We start from the raw sequence: 12,161 nt of genomic DNA, 5'->3' as shown, positions 1-12,161 counted from the left end.
TGCTCTTATGGAGCTGGTGTAGATTCACTGGATCATCACAGTAATTACTGTGGGTGCTACGTTAGCGCTTTGCAAATCAATTTCATGTACCATACGCTTATCTCCATTATCCATTACAAACTTTACTTCATGCACACACAGAGATACTTTCTCTCTCTCTCTCTCGCTCTCTCTCTCTCTCTTTCTTTCTTTCTTTCTTTCTCTCTTTCTTTCTTTCTTAGACACATACTGTATGTACCCCCAGGGGCGACAGTGGTACAGTGGTAGAGAAGTCGTTTAGTAATCAGAAGGTAATCAGAAGGTTGCTAGTTCGATTCCCTGTCGAAGCGTCCTTGAGCAAGACACTGAACCCCTAATTGCTCCTGATGTGCAGTGTGCCATCAGTGTAAATGTAAAATGTAAAATGTGTATACATTGTAAGTCGCACATATGTAAGTCGCTTTGGATAAAAGCGTCTGCTAAATGACTAAATGTAAATGTAAATGTATTTACTGGATGGGTGAATGTGTTGAATACATACTCACTCACACACCCTGCCCACCCCCACCAAGCACACACACACGCACAGACACACACACGCACAGACACACACACACACACAGACACACACGTGTGTGAGTTGATGTGGATCCCTTTGAAGAATGACCTCTTGTGTCCTCCCCCCTGAGTGAGGCCAGACAGACTCACTTGATGAGCTGGCCTTTCCACGAGCAGCTGATAAAAGGCTGCAGCATCGCCACACTGACCTGAGCCACCCTCTCTGATGGCTCATACTCTGGCCTCTGTGCACACACACACACATGCTCTCTCTCACACACACACATATATATACACACACACACACACACACACACAGAGACACACACACACACAGACATGGTCAAGCACACACTTAACGATTGGTATACTTTTTGCGGAAACGGTCTGCGTACGGTGTGGATGACTCATATTTTATCATCCGTACACTCTGTACAGACTGTCCGTGCTGCAGCAAAATCATGTCCTTAGTCACTGCGCATGTGTGAAACTGAGTGTGCAGTAGTTTGCATGCTCTCAGTACAATAAGGTCGTAGTGCGCACGTGCTTAGCTTCTCGTATCCGCAACAACACATGTATCCGTCTGTATTGGGCACACACACACACACACACACACACACACACACACACACACACACCCTCACAGGCACACTTGTACACACACTCACAGATGCACACACACACAGCACACACTCAAACACATGCACCCCCCCTCCTCCTTGCCTAAACACAGCACACACACTCACACACAAACAAATCCACACAAACGCCCACAATCATCCGCACAAAATGTCAAGTGTTATGGAGCTGCTCTTGTCATCTCCGTTTGATGATAGAACATCTAATTAATTTGCCGCATGGCCTCGGCCCAATTAGCCCCTTAGAATTCTCCAGCGTGCTTAAACGTGTCCTGAGTGCTCAGCTGTATCAGACACCAGTGATGGGGCGGCCACTGGGCTCTTTCACATTCACCTCTTTTTTATGGCTTTTCCTTCCATCATCCTTCTATTCTGTTTTCTTCTTTTTCTGTTTCCCCCCCCCCCCTTTTTTTCTGCTTTTCCGTCATCCACCCACTCTCTCGCTTTCTTTCTTTTTTTCATGCTTGCATTATTTTTCTCTTTTTCTTTTATATGTTTTTTTCTTTCTTTTTGTCTGTCTTTTTATTCTTTTCTCTATTATAGTCTCTCTTCCTTTTGTCATTTGGGAAGTGTCTGCACATCAGCAGTGAGGTGTGTGTGTGCTGCAGCCTCTGTGAAGAGGTGGGGGGTCCAGTAGACTGTTAAAGGTTAAAGCTTATGTCTGATGGTGCTGATGCTGTCTGGCTGGGGCTTTGTGTTCTACCTCCTCAACCTTGACTGCTCAGATAGCGAACTCCCTCAATCAGATTCCCCACTGTACTCTGATTCCCACTGGGCCGGAAGGCTTCAGGAGCTGTTTGTGTTCAGATTGTCAGATGGGATACTGGAGAGGGAGATTTATCAGATATCAGATAAAAGCACATTGTTTAAGTAAGGAATGTCTAGACAGTTTCACTGTAAGAAACAGAAATTATATCTGTTAAATGACCTTACTGTTAAGGCATTTTCTCAGAATGCAATATGGAACACAATGTGGAAATGTGTAGATTCATTGGATGCATGTATACTCACTCAAGGAGTAGTTTATCTAACTCATTTGACTTATCATTTGTCTTGACTCAATTTACCTTTGCCTAATGGGGAATTAATTGACTTTCCATGTTTTTTTCTTGTCATACTGTGAAGGCTCCCTAATGGAGGTTTAGCCTAATTGGGAAGGGAGTCATCAAGTCCGTTATGGTTGTATGATGGAATAATCAGTCACCCAGATTGTGACAGCATTGTTTCTTTCCCCCCCCCCATTGTATGTATGGCTGACTAAGACAATCAAATATGTCTGCCTGTTGTTGTTGTTGTTGTTGTTGTTGTTTACAGGATGCTGCTGCGCTACGCCTTCTCGCGCTTGCGCTCCACCCAGGTGGCAGTGGTGCACTGCAGCGCCCAGACGTCGTCTCGCCACGTGCTGCAGAAGCTCACGCACACCTGCCTGGTCATCAGCTCCAACACGGGCCGCGTGTACCGGCCCAAAGACTGCGAGCGCCTCGTGCTCTACCTCAAGGACATCAACCTGCCCAAACCCGACAAGTGGGGCACCAGCAACCTCATCGCTTTCCTGCAACAGGTGAGGGGGGACGACACTGGCGGGGCTTTTGCGTTCACAGTATCTCCCATCTTGAGTGTCGGCTAATCCTGACCCCATTGCTTGCTTACACTGCCGTGTTGAAGGGGTTTTCCGTGATGCTTTTTCACACCACAAGTGCAGACAGTGCCAAGATGTATCTTCATGTCTCAATGGGATCCAGTACCCTGGAATCGTACAGTGTATTTACAGTGTGTCACCAGACAGCATCTGCCTTTCCTACTGCCTTCTCACTTCTGGTTCCTCTTCCCCTCCACAGGTGCTGACATACCACGGCTTCTATGATGAGAACCTGGAGTGGGTGGGCCTGGAGAACATCCAGATAGTGGCCTCCATGTCAGCAGGAGGCGCTGTGGGCAGGCACCTCCTCACCACCCGGTTCACCTCCATAGTGCGCATCTGCACCATCGAGTAAGTGCAGCAGTGGATGAGCTTCTCCAAAAAATAAATATGTGATGGTTTTAAAGATGAAACAGAAGTCCCCCTATACCTTACCTTTCTCCTTATACTTTATACCTTTATGCCCCTTTATCACTCTCTCTCACTTTTGTGTACACACACACACACACACACACACACACATATACACACACACACACACACACACACACACACACACACACACACGCGCACTTACACACACGCATGCACGCATGCACACATGCACACAAGTCGTAAATGCATTTTAGAAACACTGGCCTGTGTTGCACTCTTTATATGCTGCCACGTGCTCATCATGCATAGACTGTTACTTTGAAGTCTATGCCTAGTGCACGACTGCGCCGATGACAGGCTTCTCACTGACGGCTGCCTCTCTCCCGTCTCCAGTTACCCTGACCGCGAGCAGCTGCAGACCATCTACGGTGCCTACCTGCAGCCCGTGCTGCAAAGGAGTCTGGGAGATCACGCTGCGTGGGGCACGCAGGGGAAGGTCCACCAGCTGGCTGGCTCACTGGTGCAGGTGTACGAGCAGGTGGGCAGATGGAGTTTGCACCAGCTCCTTAGTAAACTCAGTCTGAGTAGATGCGATGGGCTGCAGTAACTGAATTTACATTAACGGAGAGCTTACCTGCCTTGAAACGTTTCATTACTGTCCTAAGGGATGGTCTCCGTGATGTATTCAAAGATTCAGGGCCTTTTTTGGTTATTCTAACATATTGACACCCCAGCTCACATATCACATAAAATTCCTCACACCCACAAAAAAATGTCAGTTCGACAGTCAGCCTTGGTTTTGTAGGAAACTGTAAACGGTGGACCAAGAGAATTCAGCAAACATTCAACATCAAGGTGAATTGTAAGGATTTGGTCAAAACCTCATGTATATAATATATGTGATAAAAAAAATCTGTCTCTTAAAAATGAAGTATTACTCAAAACCAAAAGTCATAGAGGGTGGATTTGTATATGGTCCATATTTATTAATGATGTAGACATGCTCTGCAGGGTTACCCACAATCCACCAGTGAGGGGACCTTCACCATCTGCATGATTTATAATCCTTCTGTCTTGTTTCTACACGTACCCATATTTACGCCTTTAGACACCAGCACCTTTATCAGGGTGCTTCCTCCTCCAGCCTTGAGCTGTTTGCACCCCTGCTGATGAATAGGTGGACTAGGAGTGACGGCTGGTTATCTGTCCCTGATAGAGACGCTATTATCTTTTAGCCTCTAAACATGAGAGGGTCCACAGTACTCCCGGAGTGTGTCACACACAGTCTGTTAGTGCTGACATCCCGAAGTGAAATACTGTGCGCGTGTGTGTGTGTGTGTGTGTGTGTGATAGTGCTTGTTTGTGTATGTGTGAGAGAGAGAGGGTGAATGAGTGTATGCATATTCCAGGGCTGGAGATCAGTGACTGAATATATTCCCACGTATAAACCTCTAAGCCTAATTCAGGTTCTTCTCTGCACGTGTTGGCAGGTCAAGGCCAAATTCACCGTGGACGACTACAGCCATTACCTGTTCACGCCGTGTGTGCTCACCCAGTGGGTGCTGAGCCTGCTCCGCTATGACCTGACTGCAGGTAAGGGGGCCTCTAGCTCCTGGCCACCAGCCCATCTCCCCTGGAGCTCGGCTCCGCTCCACAGGGCCAGGGAGTCTCTCTAACTGGGCCTGACTGATAACATCAACTGGCTGCTCCAATTTACCTCTCACCAGCTGTAGACTCCCTCAGTAGAGTGCTATACACTCTCTCCCCCAGCCTCTGTCTCTCTCTCTCTCTGTCTCTCTCTCTGTCTCTTTCTCTCTCCTTTCTCACCTCATCATTCCTGCTGTCAAACTGGTCCCTCCACAATATGTTCATGCTGCGATATCGCATCAAATCATTAATTTTAATTAAAAGTGTATACAGTAAAACTTTTCACATTGCTCATCATATTTTAACGCCCTCCTACTCTCCTCTCTTTACTGCTTACCTCTCCAAAATGGGGGTATGTATCATCTCGTAATGAGAGAATTTGTTTTCCAAAAAGCGTATATTTATATACATTTCTTTTCACCCCCACTGTGAGACTGAGGGACTGCTGTGTTTGTTCCCCCACAGGCAAATCCACCACGGCCACAGACACAGTGCTGGAGATAGTGGCTTACGAGGCCCGGAGACTCTTCAGGGACCGAATCGTCACCACCAAGGACCTCAACGCCTTCGACAACATCCTGGTGTCCGTCATCCGGGGAGACTGGGGCTCGGACGTCCTGGACAACATGTCTGGTAAATTCATCCCAGCTGAGTCGAAACAGCCCTGCGTACTCCTAACCCAGTTGCCCGAGCTTGATAAGGCATTGACAGAGGGCTTTCAATAGCTGATTGGCAAAGAGGACTCAGACAACCACTTTATTCAGAACAGAGCTGGCCCTTAACGGGACTGGATCCAGAGTCAGCCGCTCTCATAAGCTGCTTGAAGCTCAACCAGGGTCCTCTTTGGGTTGTCCTGTTACATGTTGTAATAATGGTGAAATAATAATATAACTAGATTCATATGCAGTGTAGTGAGCTCTGGTCATGTGATCTACAGATTCCTTCTATGTGACGTGGGGGGCGGCCCATGAAGCGGGGGCTGTCATGGCTCCGGGACAGTCCCTCCCCCCTCATGGGAAACCACTCGGACGCCTGGACTCTGCCGACCTCAAGGAGGTCATCCGCAAGGTCGGTTCAGTGACCCTTTGGCTTTTGAGTTGGTTGTGGGTTTAGTCAAATATTGTACTTTGTTTTCTCCTAAATAGCAACGAAAACAACAGTGCTCTAAATGGCTGACTGTTATAAAATGAACTCTCCAAAACTTTTTAATGAGGCTGCTTAGCTAACATGATCTAAGTCTAGTGCTGTTTATCTTAATTTGTGAGTGTGTCTGAACAAAACATAACATGGAGTGTTGTGTTCATCAAAAATATGAATGTAACAGTCCCTTAAAAAATGTCTTCTCCTCTTCCTTCTGCTTGTTTTCTGTGCAGGGTATAGTGATGTACGGGCGGGACAACCGTGAACTGGACATCCTGCTGTTCTACGAGGTTCTGGACTTCATGTCCCGTGTGGACCGCGTCCTGAGCCGGCCCAGCGGGTCTCTGCTGCTGGCGGGGCGCAGTGGTGTCGGCCGGCGCACCGTCACCTCGGTGATCAGCCACATGCACGCCGCCACCCTCTTCACCCCCAAAGTGTCCCGCAGCTACGGCCTCAAGCAGTTCAAAGGCGACCTCAAGACGGTAACGTCTCAACCTGACGCTCTAACCCCGGCACTCTAACCCTGGCACTCAAGGCCGATTTATGCTTCTGTGTAGAATCTATGCCGTAGATATGGCGCAGGTACGGCATAGCCCTCTGCGTTGAGCCTACGTACTACCATAAATCAGTCTTTAGTCCCAGCACAGTCTCTCAGCCTGCCTCTGCTTCACTGATTTCTATGGAGGATATGATCTGTCAGTCTCGATAAATCAGTGAATATGCCTTTTTTGATGATGATAGGGAATAGCTCTATTTGTGTTCACTGGTGTGAGTATTATTTGGATTGAAGCATCTGTTAAAGCTGAAGTGAAAAAAAAATGGTTCTTCTCTTTTAATCGTCGTCATTCAAACTGTTTAATATCTTACCACTTCGCTATAAAAGAGAGGTGAGGGGTCCTATCGGCCTGTGAGTGCTTTATCTCCACTCTCTGGGTCATCACCGTGAGCGCTGTTAGCCTGTTAGCATGTTTACCCCCAGCCTGCCTCATCAGTGTTGTGTGTGGGTGGGCCTCCTGTAGGTCATGCAGCTGGCTGGTGTTGAAGGGCAGCAGGTGGTCCTTCTCCTGGAGGATTACCAGTTTGTTCACCCCGCCTTCCTGGAGATGGTCAACAGCCTGCTCTCCTCAGGTGTGCTGCTGTACTGTGTGCTATTGAGTGTGAGGGTCTGTGTGTGTGTGGTGTGTGTGTGTGTGTGTGTGTGTGTGTGTGTGTGTGTGTGTGTGTGTGTGTGTGTGTGTGTGTGTGTGTGAGGGTGTGTGTGTGTGTTGTGTGTGGAATTGGTCAGATTAGTTGTGGAGTCTGCAGGTGTATGTTAATGCATGCACTTTTTTGATGTTTTGATTGGGTCGAGGTGTTACAGTGGGAGTAATTATTACATTAATATGAGAATAATGAGAAAATAATGAGAAAAGTTCTGAGCAAGTTATTGATTTAAGGTGCATGCACATTTGTGGGCAGAATTGTAAGAGGGTACAGTTTAGTTGTTTTTGTTGTTGTTTTTGTTGTTTGTTGTACCCCCTTTTTATCATCAGACATACCTATTTTTTACTCAGTTTTCCTTCCTTACCAAGTGTGAGCTCACATTTAGAACCACTGTTCTGAGGTCAGTTGAGCGTGATCTGTGACTCGTGTCTGCTCCTCAGGTGAGGTGCCAGGCCTGTACTCCACGGAGGAGCTGGAGCCGCTCCTGTCCTCCCTGAAAGACCAGGCCTCCCAGGATGGCTTCACTGGGCCCATCTTCAACTACTTTGCCTACCGTGAGTTCCCTTAAGACACCATCCACCCCCCTAACACACCCCCCCCACCCCACCCCCCTTCCTGCCTCCTCCAGCCTGTCCTTCAGCCTGCTCCGTCGTCCCATCTGGGAGCGTGTCAGCTCATCAGTCTCAGCCCCCTCAGGCATGCAGGCGCGTCAGCCACTCCATTTTTCTCAATTACATGTGGGTGGGTTCACCGCCAGAGTAAAAAAAACAACCGCTCCAAACAGAGGCAGAGAGCCTAATAGAAGTCTTGATGGATCCTGTCAGAGTGACACCCTGTCCGTCACAGGAAGTGCAGCTGCTGTCGACGGGCCCCCTTGTGTAAACTTGTGTCGCGGATCCTAGTAGGGCGATGCCTGTGTTGTAACTAAGGGAACGTTTTTTCCCGCTCTGGACTCAGATTTCACATGCCAAGTGTATCCACTACACTAAAGCATGCAGAGCTTATCCCAGTTGATGGCCCGCAGATACATCTCATATTCAACGATGGCTTTTTAATAGTGCGGATTATGAGCTCTGTGATTTGACTTGGTATGCTGGCAGTCTGACAGTTTTGGGGAGTGGGTGTGGGGGTGGGAGAGAGGCCATGTTGGCCCAGCTCAGAGTCATTGCAGTTGGCTTTCTGGGTCTGTTGCGTGGGAGAGTTTTAGTGTGCCCTGGTGCTAACTGGCACTCTGGTCAGGAATTTGAGATAATCCCTTATCGATGTCCGCTGGGGCATGAAGAATGGAGGACTCTCTTGCTTGCTCTTGCTCTCTCTCTCTCTGTGCTATCTCTCTCTCTCTCTCTCTGTGCTATCTATCTCTCTCTCTCTCTCTCTCTCTCTCTCTCTCTGTGCTATCTACGTATCTCTGGGGCAGACAGGCAGGCGGCAAGCTGACAGAGTCCCTGCTGCTCTGAATCCCTGACTCCCCACTGTGTGTGTGTGTGTGTGTGTGTGTGTGTGTGTGTGTGTGTGTGTGTGTGTGTGTGTGTGTGTGTGTGTGTGTGTGTGTGTGTGTCCATGTGTGTGTAAAACCCATTACTTTGAATTCTGCTATCAGCCACACCTGGACCCAATATGCCACAGCTCTGTCATTAGACACAGAGCATTAGGCCCTGAGCAAACTCTGCTTCATGTGTGTGTGTGTGTGCACTGCACATATAATGCTTTATTAAGTTGGAGAGCGTGGCGTGTCTTTCAGACCAAGTAGAAGCGCACATAATTCGGATGGATTGGTAGCGTGAAGGATCAGTGCCTTAGTTTCTGTTGAAGCGCACCACCTATCCTCCCAGGGATACTTTTCCATTCATCAATATTTCCCCTCCTCCCATACTCTCGTCTTCCCTACTACACATGACAGACACTGGGCAGACTGCAGTGTTTCTTCTTTAAACATCTCTCAACCCGCGTGTTTTTTTTCGTTTCGTATCTTTTCATCTCTCGTGATGCTCTGATGTGCCTCTCTGTTTCTCACAGGCATTCAGCAGAACCTGCACATCGTCCTCATCATGGACTGCACCAACACCAACTTCACCATCAACTGCGAGAGCAACCCGGCCCTCTACCGCAGATGCTCCGTGCAGTGGATGGAGGGATGGTCGGACAGCAGCATGAAGAAGGTAAGAAAGGGATGATGATGAAGAAGAAAAAATAAAATAGATAGGGAGTCATGCTTGAACTGTTTTGTCATTCAGGACTACCCTTTTTGTAATTTATGGTAAGGCAAGGGGGAGACATAGTTGATGGCTGAGAGGCAGAGGGAGACAGAGAGGCCTCCTCGACTGTCTTATCAATATCCAGTGTCAGCCCACTGTACCGTGATTTACAGCGGCGCGGTAATGAAGTGGTTTTTATGGGGTCCACACTGCCTGAATGTCAGGACACATTTTTCTCTCTGTGACTGTTCAGATCCCTGATATGCTGCTGGCACAGATCTCAGGGGAGGACCAGAGCTCCGACAGAGGTGATAAGAACAGAGCAGGTACGAAGTGTGTGTGTGTGTGTGTGTGTGTGTGTGTGTGTGTGTGTGTGTGTGTGTGTGTGTGTGTGTGTGTGTGTGTGTGTGTGTGTGTGTCTCGTTAGAATGGCTGTGTCTATGTACATATACGAAAGTTATGCATTTGTTTGACTTGGTGTTGGAGCATCCGTGTGATTGGTGGGTGCGGTGGTGCACACATAGGGCCCCCTGGTCAGTGCCCTTGTGTTGGCTTGAGCCGTGGCTGTCGGGATGGGGATGTTTATGGTGCCAGGTAAAGCCTGTGCTCACTCCCTGCCTGGCAGCCTTATGTCACTGCGTATATCACCCTGAAGGAGGCCCAGAGCGCCGCTCTCAGCCCTCAGCACGGCCGCGATATATGGCTCTGGGGGGGGGGGGGGGCTCATTTTCACCTTGTGTGGTCACCCCCGCCCACACCTGCCGCTCAAGGCTTTGGGATGAGATTTGTGGGGCTGTAACTCTGGAGCTGGTGCAGACACACACGCGCACACACACACGCACACACACACATACATACACACACATACGCATACACACACACCCTCTTGCTAGAGATTTATTGCCAAATCTGTTTATTTTATCAACCTTGATAAATAACACTCTGCCACACAAACACACACACACACACAACACAACATACACACACATATACACACACTAAGGTTATTATAGTTTGCCTGAAGTTACCACGCATTCACTTGTCCCGCTTTCACTATGACATTTGAAATAGTCCCATACAGGACTCACACAGCTCCTCCATAACATATCTGACTTCTTCTCTTGATAATGACTACTACTGTTTCCATTAGTTAGTGCAGGTCCTGACACACTATATCGTAATCTTAAGGTTGTCAGCTATAGCTACACACTACTGTATACACAGAATTTTGGGAGCGTGCCACCCACTGCCTGGAATGGATACGACGTCCAAACGACAATTATTTGTAGTCTTTTCTTATTTTACTTTTGTCAGTTATTTTTTTTTAAATCATCATTTCTTCCGTTTCGTTTTATATTTACATTTTCTTCTGGTAAACTATTTTATTTCAGTTCACTCAAATCCATTCGTTTTTGTCATAGCTAGCTTTGATTTTAGTTTACGATAAAAACCCTGACACACACTCACCTACACAATCATCCGCAATTCATCCTTTCATCATGACTTTTATTTATTTATTGTGTGACCCCCAGCGGCGTCGGCGAGCCAGAGCGACCTGTCGCACTCCTTCCTGCAGATCCACGAGACGTGCCGCGAGTACGGCGCCACGCCCAGCCAGTACATGTCCTTCCTGCGCGTCTACGGCTCCATCCACAGCAGCAAGCAGGCCGCGCTCACCAAGAGACAGAGCCACCTGCAGGTGCGGAGGGCCACTGCAGTTTCCTGTCTGTTTTGAGCTGTAACAGTACTTTGGTGGACCTGTGAACTTTGTCAACAAAAGCCTCTTCAAGTGGAAACGTTTCCACGTGGAACGTTTTGTTTCAATGTTTTCATCATGATTGGGGCTGTATGGCACTGTGGGGGATTTATTAAAATACTTGGGCAGGTCCAGTACCTTCTAAATAAATTATCTAAATGGACATACTGACCTCCGACACCTTGCCGTAGTGTTGATGTACTCTCTGAGCTTGCTCTTCTCTCTCCTGCTCTGTGATTGGCTTGCAGGCGGGCGTGGCTAAGCTAAACGAAGCGAAGGCATTGGTGGATGAGCTGAAGGGGCGGGCGGCGGGGCAGAGCATCCTGCTGAGGACCAAGCAAGCCGAGGCCGACGCTGCACTGCAGGAGATCACCGTGTCCATGCAGGTAGACCACGCCAGCACATCACACACACACACAGTACACACAGATACAACCGCCTTGTTTGTGTGTGTGTGTGTGTGTGTGTGTGTGTGTGTGTCTGTGTGAGTTAGTGGGCCAGTATGTGTTGTGTGTATGCTTGTGTGTATGCGGTATGCTTATATTCTGGCGAGTGTGTGTGTGTGTGTGTGTGTGTGTGTGTGTGTGTCTGTGTGAGTTAGTGGGCCAGTATGTGTTGTGTGTATGCTTGTGTGTATGCTTGTGTGTATGCGGTATGCTTATATTCTGGCGAGTGTGTGTGTGTGTGTGTGTGTGTGTGTGTGTGTGTGAGAGACAGAGAGATTGAGCCGGCCCTGTATGCCCCTGCCACAGAGCTCTCTCCTGCCACTCTGCCACACTGGCTCAGTCATCTGACCGGAGCAGCAGCTGCTGCCAGTTTTAATGTTTAATGATCCCCATTCCTGCAGCTGAATCCTATTATCACTGTGTGTATATGTGTGTGCATGTTGTCTGCCTGTGTCGCAGTGTTTGTTTTGCATACGTAATGGCGTTCCTTATGTTTGGCAGCAGGCATATTGTGCCAGTTTACATTCTTGGCTTAATATCAATGTCAGTGTTTGTGTGTGTGCTTTTCTCTTGTGGTGTGTGTGT

The 12,161-nt window shown here is 48.2% G+C and overlaps 1 protein-coding gene across 3 annotated transcripts in view; it reads left to right on the top strand.

Moving 5' to 3' along the window:
- The window catches only part of LOC105909270 (cytoplasmic dynein 2 heavy chain 1), a 168,611-nt gene that overhangs the window by 30,650 nt on the left and 125,800 nt on the right, over positions 1-12,161 (top strand). For 2 of the 3 annotated variants that reach the window (XM_031573108.2, XM_031573107.2), the window contains exons 45-57: positions 2,490-2,736; positions 3,014-3,165; positions 3,583-3,727; positions 4,680-4,782; positions 5,302-5,469; positions 5,774-5,904; positions 6,210-6,458; positions 6,996-7,104; positions 7,620-7,733; positions 9,196-9,338; positions 9,628-9,700; positions 10,907-11,073; positions 11,379-11,516. In XM_031573108.2, coding sequence (XP_031428968.1) covers positions 2,490-2,736; positions 3,014-3,165; positions 3,583-3,727; positions 4,680-4,782; positions 5,302-5,469; positions 5,774-5,904; positions 6,210-6,458; positions 6,996-7,104; positions 7,620-7,733; positions 9,196-9,338; positions 9,628-9,700; positions 10,907-11,073; positions 11,379-11,516 — 1,939 coding nt within the window. The remainder of the gene's footprint in view (positions 1-2,489; positions 2,737-3,013; positions 3,166-3,582; positions 3,728-4,679; positions 4,783-5,301; positions 5,470-5,773; positions 5,905-6,209; positions 6,459-6,995; positions 7,105-7,619; positions 7,734-9,195; positions 9,339-9,627; positions 9,701-10,906; positions 11,074-11,378; positions 11,517-12,161) is intronic. The other variant, XM_031573109.2, reaches the window with a different exon arrangement.

This window comes from Clupea harengus, chromosome 9 (genome assembly GCF_900700415.2).
Source record: "Clupea harengus chromosome 9, Ch_v2.0.2, whole genome shotgun sequence".
Taxonomy (NCBI): Eukaryota; Metazoa; Chordata; class Actinopteri; order Clupeiformes; family Clupeidae; genus Clupea; species Clupea harengus.
This window is presented reverse-complemented; position numbering and strand designations above follow the sequence as displayed.